At 44.0% G+C, this 16614-nt stretch overlaps 1 protein-coding gene across 1 annotated transcript in view; it reads left to right on the top strand.

The window, feature by feature from the left end:
• Positions 1-4657: 4657 nt before the first annotated feature.
• The window catches only part of MINPP1 (multiple inositol-polyphosphate phosphatase 1), a 41122-nt gene continuing 29165 nt past the window's right edge, over positions 4658-16614 (top strand). Inside the window, exons 1-3 of the mRNA XM_026650973.2 lie at positions 4658-5261; positions 6272-6469; positions 7844-7941. Coding sequence (XP_026506758.1) covers positions 4676-5261; positions 6272-6469; positions 7844-7941 — 882 coding nt within the window. The 5' untranslated portion in view covers positions 4658-4675. The remainder of the gene's footprint in view (positions 5262-6271; positions 6470-7843; positions 7942-16614) is intronic.

The following is a 16614-nucleotide window of genomic DNA, read 5'->3' as shown; positions in this document are numbered from 1 at the left end:
AGCACTGGAAGCTGAGCCTGTCCACACTAGTGTTTTAAAGCACTCAAACTTGCTGTGCTCGGGAGGGGGTGTGTGATTTTTCACACCCCTGAGCCAGCAAATTAGAGTGCTTTAACTTGCCAGTGTAGATAATCCCTGAGACTTAATTCAGTGAAACATTTTACATATATCCCTTCAGAAACAACGAATCCCTTATCACTGTATCTGAATGCATAGAGTCTCCGAGCAGTTTCCCAAGTTGTCTTATCTGCTGCTGGGCTTCCCTGAATTCTTAATTCTAATTTTTTCTTCTCATTTTTAGAGCAGATGTTTATTCTGTTGGATCATCTGACTTCCACTCTGACTGAATTACTGGCATATTGTCAAAACTTGGTTTTGAGTCAATCCACCAATGGTGTAAATATTGGTGGTCAGACCAATAGTCCGCCTAATCTAGTATCCTGTCTTGTGACAGTGGCCAATGCCAGGTGCTTCTAAGGGAATGATCAGACCAGTCAATGACTCATTGAACCATCCCATTGTCTACTCCCAGCATCTGGCAGTCAAAGAACGTTTTAGGGACATTGAGAGCATGGGCCTGCATCCCTGATTATCTTGGCTAATAGCCAATCTACTTATCCTGAGAGATTGATCTAATTCTTTGTTCAACCCATTCATAGTTTTTCCTTTCAAAATATAATGAACACACATCTAACAACCCCAAGATACCTTTACAACCACAAGAATTCTAAAATCATGACTTATACACCCTTGAGTCAAGAAATTTTAATAAATAAATGATATCTTTTCTGGGGCCTCTTTGTTCCTGAGCCTTAGGGTGCAGTAAGGCCAGTTCCAATGCCTTGAGCCTAAACACCTGAATGAATCTTAGGGTACGTCTACACTTACCAGAGGGTCCGGCGGCAGGCAATCGATGTTCTGGGATCGATTTATCACATCTGGTTTAGACGCGATAAATCGATCCCGGAAGTGCTCGCCGTCGACGCCGGTACTCCAGCTCGGCGAGAGGAGTACGCGGCATCGACGGGGGAGCCTTCCTGCCGCGTCTGGACCCGCGGTAAGTTCGGACTAAGGTACTTCGAATTCAGCTACGTTATTAACGTAGCTGAATTTGCGTACCTTAGTCCGAAGTGGGGGGGTAGTGTGGACCAGGCTTTAGTCTACCCTCATACTCCCAAACATTTAACATACCTAAGGCCATATCTACAGTTAAAGTGTGGGTTAACTCAAGTTATGTCACCACAGAGTCACTACAGTTACTATGTCACTTGTGTGCATGCCTCCTGGACTTCTTGCCTCAGCAGTTAGGGTACTCACCAGAAGCACTTGTATAGAATCAGAGTGAAGTGCACCATGAATAGCTATCCCACTGTCCACTCACTGTATTTTGGGAAGCTTTGGTTTGGCAGTGTATGCTGGGTACCAAATAGGTCAGGCAGGGGTGGTTGTGGCCATGGGATCAAACTTCTCATAATGCATTGTTAACCATCCACTAATTTTATATGTATTCCATACATAAACGTATACAAAATGTTTACACCTTTTTTTCTAAACCCACTAACCTGCCTGGCCCTCCTCACTGTCTGCCATCTCACACAGAATCATGGAGCTTGCATGGCTCTGCACTATTGTCATGAGCATTTGCACCCAAAGGTGCATGCTCCTTTAGTATTTGCAGATCAGCAAACATACATGTGGGGTGTGACATTATACTCTACTTTCTTTATGAAAATATGCTTATGATATGGATATGACATAGCTAATATATACTTTATGCAAGATGGCTGATGTGAGGTATCATTGCAAAACTTAAGACCTATAGACTGTGTTTATCCAACTTGTATGCATGTAACGTTTGTATCTGAGGCTAGAAATATTGACCATGTCTCTGTATTTAAAATGTGCTCTGTTGGATGAGGCCAGACAATGTTAGTGGCTTATTGAAGGAATGCACAAACACATAAAGATTATCCCAGGAACTGTGCCTCTGAACGACAGTGCTATACAATGGGGACTACTTGACCAAGATCAGATACCTCTATACACTGGGTGCTGTTTGACCCAGGTCACAGCAAAAGAGCCTTCCAGAAACTGGGGGGAAGAAAGAAAAGGTGGACAATGACAGCCTACAAGAACAACCGGAAACACCTGAGGTACAAAGACTGAATAGTGAGAAATGATTGACCCAGCAATCTGGATGATGGGAAGACAGACACTTCAGCTCACCTCAGCATACTGAGAACGAGAAGGATCTGATATGATCAACCACTGAAGAATAATCCAGGTGTGTCTAATATATCTGGTGTCCCCATTATGCAGACATAGTCCTTTTTCTCACTGCTAATAAAACTAATTAGCAGTGAGAAAACAACACAAGACAAGTTAAGTTTTAACAGTGAAGACAAAGGCTACAATCAAATGAGAGCGCAATGAGGTGACTGACATATGAGTACCACAGTTCGGAGTGTAATTTTGGTGGTGATACCTCTTTGCTCATTATGTGTGTGTAACAGTGACAGAAGTGGAAGTCTGTATAAAGCACAATGGCAGATTTTCTGCCTATGATCTTGCTTGTCAAAGGAATTAAATATTTCACATACTATGTATAATGTTTTTCACTACTCTCAATGTTTTGTGTGCATTCAATGTTTTTTTTATTAATAGACTGTATGACCTACAGTGGAAAGTGGAAAGGGACTAATAAATATTTCTTTTTAAATATTAAAAGGGTTTTCATTAAGGGTTTTTAATGCAATATCCATGAAATTCCACTTGCAAAAGGTTTTTTAAACAGTCCTGAAAATATAGGAATGTTGACTTGGTTCTCTCTACTCCAAAAATGTGTTTGGTATCAAGTGTTTGTCTAATGAGTATTTTGAGAATGGCGACTAAGCATCTTGTCATACAGCGAAAGTGTCAATTAAGATTTCTTGAGTAATAAATGTGTAAATAAGGCTGTGTTACTGGCCATAAACCATGGTGGATTTGATTTTTTAAATCATAATTTAAATCACTAGTCATGAAGACTCAATGTAATCATGGTTTTCTAGATAAAAATGCATTCCTGTTGGTTGTTATAGCCTTAATACATATTCTTCTTAGATCCAATGGTGCGTTATAATTTGTTCTGCTTGTGCAGATATTCTTTAGATTTCAGATCCCTGACGTAAAATAGCCAAACTGCATGTTTGAACCTGGGCCTGTGTGATTTCAGTCAGTTGGATAATTTGGTTATTTTTCTTCATTAGTTTGTACAGACTTGTCCAATTGACCCACAAAGAAAAGTTAAAGTTTAGAATATTACTGGTATCCAGTGTGTTTGTTCTTTTATCCTCATGAGTTGGGAAGTAATAGGTTAAAGTTGGAGTTTTTAACATAGTTATATTACACATACATTGCTCTACTGGTGGTTCTTGCCATAAAATCTCCTCTAATCCAATGGCACTGTAGCAAGGTCAAGACTCACCAGCACAGCGCCTCCTGCTGGTCGTCTAGGGAATTAGCTCTCCAATGTACAGAGTGCCTCCTACTGGCCAGCGTACAGAGCCAGGGTCGGTGCAACCACTAGGTGCACTAGGCAGTTGCCTAGGGCGCCAAGTGGTTGGGAGCGCCAAAAAGCGGTGCCCTGGCTCGGAAGGGAGGAGCCGCCTTCCGGAGGCACCGGAGAGCCAGAGCGTCGGCTTGCGGGGGCAGCGAGCCCCAGCCATGGAGGAGCCGGCGCAGCGCGAGGGGGGGGTAGCAGCCCTTCAAAGGCGGCGGCAGGGCATGGGGCCCTGAGCCTGCTCCGGGAGGGGCAGCGGCAGCTCACACTCCCGGGAGCCGCAGAGCGGCGAGGGGGGAGCCGGGGGGCGCACGGGGGCCGCCGCCCGCATGCATCCCCTGTCTGGGAATTGGTCCTGCTTTAAGCAGGGGGTTGGACTAGATAACCTCCTGAGGTCCCTTCCAACCCTGATATTCTATGATCTTGCCTTTAGTAAGGCTTTTGATACTGTCTCCCATGACCTTCTCATAAACAAACGATGGAAATGAAACCTAGATGGACATAACAATAAATAAGATGGGCATAACTGATCTCCAGGGATCAGTTGTGGATATGTTTCTATTCAAAAAATTAATGATTGAGATAATGGCATAGAGAGCACTTATAAAGTTTGTGAAAATTTAAGGTCTAGAAAACATGACCTATGAGGGAAGATTGAAATATGATAACAGTTTTCAAGCATGTACAAATAAAGTAGCATCTTTTTACAAAAGCAGTGTCTTACAATCTATACGTATCACTAACTGCTACAGATAGCACGTTTCTACACGGAGCAATTTCACATACACTATCGTGCAAGAACCTGCTAGCTGTAGGCATTTGCTACATCAGGTAGCAGTTTAATACAATAGCAGTTTCTTACAGTCTATACGTATCGTTAAGTGCTACCGGTAGCACATTCCTACGCGGAGCAGTCTCCTGAACACAGCTCCCAGCTCGGCCCGGCTGAACCCCGGAAGCCGGTGTGACGACAGGCCGGGCCAGGGCGGAGCATAATACCGGGTTCCCGGCCGGCTCTCTGTCACGGTGCAAGTCTCACCCCGCCGCAGAGCCCGGTCCGGAGTCCCGTCCTAAGGGAAGGATCCGTTTCCCCTGCCCGGGTGTCTGTGCAGAGCCGCTGCCGCCGGTCTCCCCATGGCGAGCTGCTTCCGCGGCCCCCTCCCGGGGCGCCCCTCGCTGCCGCTGTTCCTGCTGCTGCTCCGCGTCTCCCTGGCGCAGGAGCGGGCGGCAGCCACGTCCCTGCTGAGCGGCTATTTCGGGACCAAGTCCCGGTACGAGGAGGTGAATCAGCACCTGCTGCAGGACCCGCTCTCCCTGGGGCCCCCGGACCCGGGGTACCTGCTGCCCTCCGCCGCCTGCGCCCCGCTGCAGCTCCGCGCCCTCATCCGCCACGGCACACGCTTCCCCACCGAGAAGCAGATCCGCAAGCTGGGCCAGCTGCACCGCCTGCTCCGCAGCCAGGAGCGGCCCTGCCCCGCCGCGCAGCCGTTCGCCCACTGGGACATGTGGTACCACCCAGACATGGACGGGAAGCTGGCGCCCAAGGGCCGCCTCGACATGGAGCAGCTGGCCCAGCGTCTGGCCGCCCGCTTCCCGGGCCTGTTCTCCCGGCAGCGCCGCTTCGCCTTCGCCAGCAGCTCCAAGCACCGGTGCGTGGAGAGCAGCGCCGCCTTCCGCAAGGGGCTGCTGCTGGCCCTGCACGGGCAGCTCCCGGCCAGAGGTAACGGAGCGGGAAAGGATGGCCTGGGTGCCCCGGCACACACACACGGGGGGCGGGGGGGGGATAAAGTGGGGCCCTGGCCTGGGGGCCCTTGGGCCCCAGCACACACCACTGGCGCAGGTAAGGTGGAGCCCTGCCCGGGACTGGCTTACGTGCCCCCAGCACACACGGCGGGGCTAAGGTGTGGCCCTGCCTGGGGCCCCCCCAGCACCAGGACTGGCCTGGGGGCCCTCAGCACACACATGATGAGGGGGAGCGCTAAGGTGGGGACTGGCCTGAGGGCCCCCAGCACAGATGTGGGGGTGGAGCCCTGCTCGGGACTGGCCTGGGAGCCCCCAGCATACACCCCTGGCACAGGTAAGGTAGAGCCCTGCCTGGGGATGGGGGTAAGGTGATACCCTGCCTGGGACTCACCTTGGTGCCCCAAGACACAAGTGGAGTGTGGGATGCAGAAACAGAACTTCCCCCTTCCCCTCCCCCACAAGGGGAGGAGGTGTAAAACCCACCACTGCATAAAGGAAGCCACCAGTCCTTGAAACAATCTAGGATCACTGCCATTGTCTTTCCGGTGCCCTCTCCAGCCCTAAAGACCTGTGATAAAATTGGTTTTAAAATGTTGTTGTTGTAGTAGGTAGAGAGGAAAATATGTTTACCCTGTAATGGAAACAATCTTAAGAATAGTTTGGTTAGCATGGTTCTCAATGAAATCTGCATATCAGGGAAAGCAGCATTAGAGCCCTGCTTGAAAGACGTACAACTGAAACTAATATAGTTTTCCATTTCTCTTATTGTGGACAGGATTTAAGTCTAATAGAAAGATTATAATTAACCTCTTAATTGTGACATTATAACATTTTGTTTTTTTGTTATAAATTAGGGTATCTGACAGGTTGCCTCCCCATTCAGTTCCCAGACCAACTTTTGTAAAATCTGGCAGGGAATTCTTTAAATTGTCTATATTTTTGTGTGTATTGTAGGGGTTTTCCATTAAGAATTGTTTTTCCTTTCAGATATCGAGAATGAGGAGACTGAGATTAATGACAAATTAATGAGGTTCTTTGATCATTGTGAGAAGTTTGTAACCTGTGTAGAAGAGAACGCTACAGCTATGTACGAAGTGGATGCCTTCAAACAGGGTCCTGAGATGAAAAGGGTTTTGGAAAAAATTGCGGCTACCTTGTGTGTCCCATTGCGTGATTTAAATGCAGGTAGCGTACTTATTCTGTTTTTTGATCATTTAACTTGCATAAATGTTGTTTTCTAGGATCTTCAGATAGTTATGAAAAACAAATAGTTTAAAATGCTCTTTTATAGGCCTTTGGAAAGATTAGTGAAGACAGCATGTCATATCACTATTTGAAAAGAACAGCTTTTAAAAATGACTTGGTCTAACAAAGCCAAAGTGGGTAGTGTACCCCTGACATAAATAAAGAACCAGTTTTAACAGTTTAATTGAGGAACCCTTCTGGGAAAAGGACCAAAGTACAAAGGAACCCAAAATTCTGGATTACTTTTAAGGAAAAAAGTATAGTTTAAAAAAATTTGGCGAGATAATTTTAGTTTTACCAAATCACATACAAATTCTAGTTGTATTCCACTTTACTTGTGTTAACTTAAATTTCTTAAATACAGTATTGTGGCAATGAATATTCATTGTTAGTGAACAGTCAGAGAACCTACTGTAGAAAAACCCTTCCCATTTACCCCACAGATCATATTAACGTGATACAAGTTGAATGTCTATATTTCTCAAAATGTTCTTCTCTTGAAGAAAAGGCACAGGTCATAGTCTAAACTAAAACTGGTATAATGTGGTAAATGATTTTGTTTTTCCACATTGAAACTCTCCAGTATTAAATTCCATCTCCTACACAAATTTTTATAGAAACTCTTATATTAGAATGTCATAACAAAATGCACGCGTTGCCTTTGCTGCTATTGAAATAACTGATGCATTCATAATCCTCGTACCTTCAGCTAAATTGTAAGTGGACAAGTAGTTGCTAAAATAAGAATGATTAGAGTAGCTGGCAATGCGTTGTGTCTAATAGGGAATTTTGTGTAAGCCTATGGGGTCATTGATAGAGAATGTAAGAGATCACTATAATTTTGTAAGTTGTAGGTTTTTGTTGTTGTTCTACGTAAAACTTGCAAGGAATTGAGTTGGATTTGCTGTCTTAAATCAGCAAAGTAGTTGCATTTGTTCTTGCCGTCTAGTAGTCCAAATAAGGAGTAAACATAACCTTATTTCTATATCGTGTAACTATTGTCTACTGCATAATAATAATAATACACACCAGTAGATGTAAATTACTAAACAGGTGATGGTTACACTTGCATGTCCCTTCTCTGTGAAAGGCTTACAATCTAAGGCCCTGATCATATAAACATTTGAGTAGGCCCATAATGCAAAACTGGAGCCTTAGCATACCATACATTATGTGTTTGGGCTCTGGATTGGATGTTATTTTATATTCTTGTTTATATTCTTCCTCATAATAGGAGGGTGATGCTGGGAGTCATGGTAGAGAGCAAATAAACTTAATTGTCATCTATCACTTATTTATTTGGATTTATTACAGATTTGGTCCAAGTTGCTTTTTTTACCTGTTCGTTCGAGTTAGCTATTAAAAATGTGAATTCTCCTTGGTGCTCACTCTTCAATGAAGAGGATGCTAAGGTAGGTGTTGCATGTATGTAGTATCATGGCATTAACTTTGTGTAAAGTTGTTCTGTTCAGTTTTGCGTATTTATGTAAACAGTTTGTTATATGGATATTCTTAGAAAAAAGAGGTTTTAGTTTATTGTTTCATTCAGACGCAATTCTGCAATATTAAAGACATTACATGATTTACTACATTTATGAAAAGCAAATCTGAGCATCAATTAGAACATAATGTAACAGAAATACCCATTTTTCTGTGTTAAGTGACCAATCATTTAGACTTCTAAAAGAGAAATGTTTCTCCTCTCTCTTTTTGTCTATCAGGCTTCACTGTGCCTGACAAAAAACACTCAAATGTTTGTCTTTTCATCCCTCTCCCCCCATAAAAAAAAGACCAGGTGAAAACTGAACTTGAATATGTATCATTTATTCTTGAAATTGTGAAACAGTACCCAGGGCCGGTGCAAGGCAGTTTTGTGCCCTAGGCGAAACTTTCACCTTGCGCCACCCCCCCACCCCCAGCTAACCCTGCCCACCGCCCCCCCCTGCGGCAGCTAACCCCGCCCGGGGAGCCCGCCTCAGCTCACCTCCGCTCTGCCTCCTCCGCTGAGCACGCCGGCGCCGCTCTGATTCTCCTCCCCTCCCAGGCTTGTGGTGCCGATTGGAGGAGAATTAGAGCGGGGGCTGTTTGCTCAGCGGAGGAGGGAGAGTGGAGGTGATCTGGGGTAGGGAGCGGTTCCCCTGTGCGCCCCCCCACCCCGTTCTTGCAGGGGGCCCCCCCCGCGCCCCCCCCCCAGCTCCCCTTCACTCCACCTCCTCGCCTGAGCGGGCTTTTAGGCGCCCTCAACCACTCGCCCTGACAGTACCCCAGAAAATCAGTGACAGCAACTTAGAGCAGCCCTCTTAATAAAAAAAGTCCTGTGCACTCAATGAGGCAGGGGTCCTTTGGAAAAACATATGTCATGATGCAGTTAAAGACTCTTACCGAGACTAAACACAAGAGGGCAGAATTACCGGTAAGTCTGCATGGGCAACTGTAATTTTGGCATTTGCCTACTTTTGCGTGGTTGACTATAACCTTTAAAATTTGTTTAACTTCATTCATGTTAAAAAAGCAAATTAGGAAAAATCCAACAAATTCCATCATGTTGAACCATATTGACTCCCACGTGACTGATCAGCTTTAGAACCTCTAGATCCACAGCACAGACATCTGTTACTCGAGCTAATTGATAGCAGTAGTAGGTTGTTGTCTACATGGGCCACTTGCTAGAGGGAGATGAGATACATTTTACCAGTGGGTTTCCCAGCTGCTTACTGAAAGAAGAATGGTGAGACTCCGGAATCATGAATTCTATTCCAGGTTCTGAGGGGAGGATTCTCTAGTGGTTAGACCTTGTGTGCAGTCCCCTCCAGCTTGTCCCAGTCTCTCTACCTCTATTTTTTTTAGAGCATGATAGAATTAGTGTTCAGATCTGCAAGCCCTGAAGGAAGGAACAAAAAGTAAGAAGCAATAAAAACCAACAGAGTAAATACTTGTAAGCTTGTGGCTAAGGCACAGGATCTGAAGTCAGGAGATTGGAGTGCCACTCTTGACCCAGCTACATACTTTTTGTGACTGTCAGCTTGTCTTTCTCCTCCTGAGTTTCCTCATTGGTAAATTAGGATTAACATTCTTGCCTAGCTCACAAGATTGTTGAGAGTAACTAGTGTTTGTAATGCATACTTAGATCTTTTGATTGAAAGTGGTAAAGAACATTATTCACTCCTCCACAGAAAAATATTAGATTGGTATCGGAAGAGCCCAATACAGGGAGATAACTATGCCTCCCAATGTTTCTTGGTGTGGCACCATATATAATAAGAGTGCCTATACTTGCATCCTCTCTATTTCAGTTCTTCATACTACAGATGTAGGCAGGAAAGCTCACTGGTAACTGATGTTGCCAGAAGAGTTCTGATCTAATGAAACAGTGAAACTCGCATTACATCCATTGCTTCATGAGGATTCAGTACTGTAGGGTAATTTAGACCTACTCATTACAGGAAAAACACCTGAGAGAGTTTTCTGTCCCTGTCACATGTAACTCACTATGATACTCTTAATACGTTTGAGCAGTTATAGCAAGAACGTATTTCCCCTCCCCCTGCCAAAAAACAAAATAAGGTTTGGTGATATCTTCATGTTGCACCAGTACTCTGTGGAATCTGCACTGTTGGTTTTTGGATGGAAATTCAGGGTGTTGGTTTTGACCTATAAAGGCCTAAATGGCTTGGGACCTTCCTGTCAAGCAGAAGGCCTCTCATCTTGTGTGATACTGCTGCAGCACCGATCAGCAGAGATGCTTGAGCTGGAGCCCCTTAGTTTAAATATGAGGGAGTTGCTGCTGGGACATATTCTGTAAGGGGCCCTGGACTTTGGTATTCACTTGATCATTCTCCCAGCCCAAAATAGCCTGAACTTGTTGACCATCAAAGCATGCCATTTTTATCAGGCATTGGGGGTGAGGGCAAAAGAAGAAAGGAAGGGTATCTGTGAGATGAGGGTTTTTTGCTTCAATTGAATGGCTTCCCCTTGTTTGGTTTGGTTTTTTTGTTTAGTCTTATTAACTGTTCCATGTTTCATTTTAAACAAGGGGATTGTATTTGAGGTTAGGGTACCTAGGGCCATTTAGAGAGACACCTTTGTTTTTAGAAATTGAACTGTATAAATCAGGGGTCGGCAACCTTTCAGAAGTGGTGTGCCGAGTCTTCATTTATTCACTCTAATTTAAGGTTTTGCATGCCAGTAATACATTTTAATGTTTTTAGAAGGTCTCTTTCTATAAGTCTATAATATATAACTAAACTATTGTTGTATGTAAAGTAAATAAGGTTTTTAAAATATTTAAGAAGCTTCATTTAAAATTAAATTAAAATGCAGAGCCCCCTGCAGCGGTGGCCAGGACCTGGGCAGTGTGAGTGCCACTGAAAATCAGCTCGCATGCTGTCTTTGGCAGGCGTGCCATAGGTTGCCTACCCTCTGGTATAAATCATGTTTTAGTCTACCCCAACATTAACTATGTTCCTTGTCACTGGAATAAGCTTTAAGCCTCCTGCGTTTGATAGTCCATATGCTTCTGGAAAACATAAATCTCTCTACGGCTAAGTCAACTGCTAGAGATTGGAGAAGATAGTACTTCAGGTATAAGAATGAGGATTGAAACTGATCAGGGTGAAGATGGCTTAACATCTTAAGTTTGTTGACATGATGTAATAATGCCTGGTACTTTGGAAGCCTCATAAGATGCACTTTCCAAAGATTCTAAGATTTATAACACAATGGGGCATCCCTTGGATTAAGCATTACTAAAGTACACTTAGTATTTATGGAATGTATCGGATTCAATGAAGTCAACAAAGTTGACTTTTCATTTTCTCCTTTTAGGCTTTCAGAGCTGTAAAGATATTGTACCCTCCCAAGATCAGGTATCCACTGTGGAATTTGGAGACAAATGTCCCAGCACCAAATTTGGTGCGAAATGTATTAATTGCACCAGCTTTCATTATCAGTACAAAGATGTAGAAATAATATTTAGTTGGTTGAGGCTGTCGTGATGTGTACTGTAGGTGGTCATATGGACAAGGATTAGAGGCGTTTTTTTGAAGAGGTAGAGGACCCTTTATATAATATATACAGAGATTTTTTTTTGTCATTTGCCTTCATCCCAAGGGGCTATAGTTTGGAGTGTCAGTGTGACAGAAAGGTTCTGGGGACTTTTTTTTAGACAGCCATGATGACTTAGATGTCAGTCTAGGTTCTGGTATTCCTTTGGAGTTAGATCACGCATGTAAGAGTCATGTATGATCTGTTTCTGCTTAGATTTGGCTGCTGGGAAGATCAGCTGTCCTTTCAGATTATGCTGTGTGTCTCAGCAGCTTTTGGTATGACTGACCAAGTTGGGGACAAAGGGCTATCGCTGTAAATTGTCTTTCAGAGATTGTCACTTCTAAAAGTTGGTCAGAGATGGTGGGCATATCACTAAGGTATCTGCTGTGCATCCCTGAAGAAGTTATATGGCCTGTGGTATACAGGAAGTCAAACTGGATGATTGCAACTGTACCATCTGGCCTTGGAATCTCTGAATAAAAATCAATTTTGGTCAGCTGAGAGGCCTCTTAGTGTGAGCTTATAAACACTGTGAAGACCAGGGGTCTCAAACTCCATTTACCTTAGGGCCAGTGCCAGTCCTCAAATACTCCCAGCGGGCCAATGATGTCACTGAAGACGGTGTTCAGAAAAGAAAATGTTTATATTGTATTTTTTATTTTGAATTTCTTAGAAATAATAAAACTATCATGCAACTTTATACAATTCTTCGCCTGCCAGAGAGTTTTTAGTGTTTGCCAGACTCTGGCAACGCTTCAGTTCTGTCAGTTTCTTTGTTTGGCCTCAGTGACTGAGCAGTTGAAACCTTCAGGATTGCAGCAAGGTGTGCATCAGATAGTTGTGTTCGGTATTTTGACTTGTTTATATTAATTGTGGGGAAAAAAGTGATGCTGCCTCCATGGCTGACTCTGCCCAGCAACTAGTGATGGTATCTCTGGCCCTCTCCCCCAGCCAATGGGAGCTGCGGGGGGCGGCACCTGCACCCAACATTGCCGGCAAATGTTTGCCTGCGTCTCTCCTCTGTGGGCCACAGTGGGGAGGATCTCGGGCCGCAGATGGCCCGTGGGCTAGGACTTTGAGACCCCCTGGTGTAGACCAATACAGAAGCATCAGTATACTCATAAGTAAGACTAAGATTTTGTCATGGATACTTTTAGTAAAAATCACAGACGCCCATGACCTGTCCCTGATTTTTAATAAAAATACCCATGATAAAATGGGAAGGGACCAGGCAGTTGCGGGGTGGCTGGGAGCTCTGGGGCCCCCACCACCCATGGGGGCTCAGAGCTCCAGGGTCTCCCTGCTACCAGCAGCGGAGGAGAGCTACAGGGTCCTCCTACCCCAGCCCCAGCAGTGGAGAGCACTGTGGGAATCCCCTTGCCACTGCTAGAATGGGAAGCGGGCGGGGGTCCTTCTGCCCTCCCACAGTGGCTGGGGAGCGGGTAGGGGTCCCCCTGACCTCCTGTGATGGCAGCTGGGAACTGCTGCCCATAGCAGCTGAGAGTTTGGGGGCCCACTGCCTCAGGCAGCGGGGGGACCTTACAGCTCTCTGCCACTGCAGGAGGCGGCGGGACCCTGCTGGGAGGGCTGAAGTCACGGAGGTCTTTGGAAGTCACAGATTCCATGACTTCTGCAACCTCCATGACAAAACCATAGCCTTACTGATAAGTAGCTGTGTGGTGTGTTTTTTTTTCTCCTATGGACCCTGGAAATTGGTCTTTGCCTGGAGGAGCATTTGGACAATATCATTGGTACAATGTGTCTGAGTTAGCTTGTCCTCATCCTTTTGGATATAGAAGTCTTGCCATTGGCTGGAAGTTATTGATGGGAGGGTCACTGCTTGTTTGTGACTCCACATAAATGGATTTAATCAGAAGTAGTGTGCCAAACTAAGAATCTTACCACTTTTGACCAAGACCTTTCTATGGAAAAACAGGAGTGTACAAGTGTGTGTTGTTGTTTTGCCCAAAGTGCAACTGGCACATCCTGTCCCCTTATTTACCCCATTATGACCTTACAAATACACACACTATTGTAATTATCACATTACAGGACTTTAGTGACTTGCAGCTTATTTAGAATGCAGCAGCATATATATTTAGGAATAATGTACATTTATTGCGACATTGTTTAAGTGCTTGACGGTGATCCTCTTCTGAAAATCTAACTTTAGATAAGATTCAAGAGGTGGCAATAACAAACAAAGGAAGGGAGGCTTAAGAGGAGGAGAGCATGGGTTTGAATATAAGATGATGCAGTTTCTTGTGTATGTGTACACAGAATCATAGAAATGTAGGGCTGGAAGGGATCTCAAGAAGTTTTCAACTTCAGCCCCCTGCACTGTGGCAGGATCAAGTAAACCTAAATCATTCCTGACAGGTGTTTGTCCAACTTGTTCTTAAAAACCTCCAATGTTGGGAATTTCACAACCTCCCTTGGAAACCTATTCTGGATCTTAACTACCCTTACAGTTAACAAGTTTTTTTCTGATATCTAACCTAAATTTCCTTTGCTGCAGATTAAGCCTATTACTATTTATCCTACCTTCAGTGGAGATGGAAAACAGTTGATCACCATGCTCATTAGAACAGCCCTTAACATATTGGAAGACGTATCAGGTCCCGCCTCAGTCTTTTTTTTGTCAAGACTGGCAGTTGTTGGTTTTTTAACCTTTCCTCACAGGTCAGGTTTTCTAAACCTTCTATCACTTTTGTTGTTCTCTTCTGGACTCTCCAGTTTTCATCTTTCCTAAAGTGTGTGTCCAGAATTTGACACAGTACTCCAGCTGAGACCTCACCACTGCTGAGTAGAGCGAGAAAATTACTTCCCCCGTCTTACAAATGATACTGCTGTTAATACACCCGAGAATATTAGCTTTGCTTGCATCTGGATCTCAGTGTTGACTTATTTTCAATTTGTGATCCACTATAACCCCCAGATCCTTTTCAGCAGTACTACCACTTTAACCAGTTATTCCCCAGTTTGTAATTGTGCATTTGATTTTTCCTTCCTAAGAGAAGTACTTTGCATTTGTCTTTACTGAATTTCATCATCTTCAATTCAGACCAATTCTCTAATTTGTCAAGGTCATTTTGAATTATAAACCTGTCCTCCCAAGCACTTGTAACCCATCCCAGCTTGGTATCATCTGCAAACTTTAAGCACACTCTCCACTCCATTATCTAAATCATGAATGAAAATATTGTATAGTACTGGACCCAGGACTGACCCCTGTTGCACCCCACTCGATGTGCTCTCCCAGTTTGACAGTGAACCAGTGATAACTACACTTTCAGTATGGTTTTTCAACCAATTGTGCACCCCCCTTATAATAATTTCATCTAGACCGCATTTCCCTAGTTTGCTTATGAGATCGTCATGTGGGACTGTGTCAAAAGCCTTGCTAAAATATATAATTGCTAAAACTTCCTCCTAATCCATTAGGCCAGTAATCTTGTCAAAGAATGAAATTAGGTTGCATTAGCATGACCTGGATTTGTCCAGAGCGTGCTGGCTATTCCTTATAATCCTATTACCTTTTAGGTGCTTACAAATTGATTGTTGAATTATTTGTTCATTTGTATTGAAGTTAGGCTGACTGGTCTATAATTCCCCGAGTCCTCTTTGTTCCCCTTTTCAAACATAGGTACTCTGTTTGCCCTTCTCCAGACTTGTGGAACCTCACCTGTTGCCCATGAGTTCTCAGAGACAATTGCTTCATCTAGCTCCTTAAGTATGCTAGGATTAATTGCAACAGGCCCTGCTGACTTGAACACATCTAACTTATTTAGATATTCTTTAACCTGTTCTTTCTCTATTTCCATATGTATTCCTTCCCCCTTCTTATTCATATTACTTATGTTGAATATCTGGTCGTCACTAACCATTTTAGTGAAGACTGAAACAAAATAGATATTATGCTCCTTAGCTTTCTTAATGTCATCAGTTATTAGTTCTCTTTTTCTGCTAAGTAGAGGGCCTATTCTTTCCTTCATCTTTCTCTTGCTCCTAATGTATTTACAGAACATCTTCTTATTGCCTTCTTTGTCCCGTGCTATGTGTAACTCATTTTGTGCCTTAGTCTTTCTGATTTTGTTCCTACATGGCTTGTTATTCTTTTGTACTCCTTAGCAGTTTGCCCATGTTTCCACTTTTTATAGGATTCTTTTCTGAATTTCTGGTCATTACAGAGCTCCTGCAGCCATATTGGCCTCTTAATATTCCTATCTTTCTTTCATATTGGGATAGATTTCAGTTGTGCTGTTAATATGGTCGTCTTGAGACACTTTCAGCTCTCCTGAACTTTTCCCCTTAGATTTTCTTCCCATGGCACCTTATCTACCAGTTCTGAGTTTAAGTCTGTTTTTTTTTTTATATAAATCCATTTTCCTTATTCTGCTGCTCTCACTACTTCCTTTCCTTAGACTCATGAAATCTATCATTTCATGATCACTTTGACCCAAATTGCTTTCCACCTTCAGATTTGCTACCAATTCCTTCCTGTTGGTCAGAATCAAGTCTAATATGGCTGCTCCCCTGGTTACTTCCTCCACTTTCTGGAACAATGTATTTCTGGTCATTAGAGTCCCCCCAGTACAACCAGGTCTCATGTTTTGGATATTTATTACTCCTGGAGGAATTCTTTACCAAAAAAATTAAAAATTCTGCACACAATATTTGAAAATTCTGCGCATTTTATTTGTCATAATAACACAATATAATCATGCCAGTTACAATTAAGCATGTTGGGTGTGGATGGGAGGGTTTTTTTGGGGGGGGTGGGTGGGATTATTAGAGTTTTGGGAAGCCTCCCCCATGTGGACCCTGGCTGACCCCCAAGCCTCTCCCATTCAGTTAACCCCTGTCCCACAGCCCTTATCCCCATGGGTCTCTGCAGCCCCCCTCCTCCATCCCCAGGCTCAATGCTGTCACCCCACTAGCTCCTGAACCCATGCTCCAGTCTGTACCCCCACACTAGCCCTTCTGAACCCCAGTCTGAGACACCTTCCTCTCCCCACCAGCAGCTCTGGGTGCTCCAC

The sequence above is a fragment of the Terrapene carolina genome, unplaced genomic scaffold (assembly GCF_002925995.2).
Source record: "Terrapene carolina triunguis isolate 2854851 unplaced genomic scaffold, T_m_triunguis-2.0 Scaffold95, whole genome shotgun sequence".
NCBI lineage: Eukaryota > Metazoa > Chordata > Testudines > Emydidae > Terrapene > Terrapene triunguis.
The sequence above is the reverse complement of the archived record's forward strand: the minus strand, read 5'-3'. Positions and strand labels throughout refer to the sequence as shown.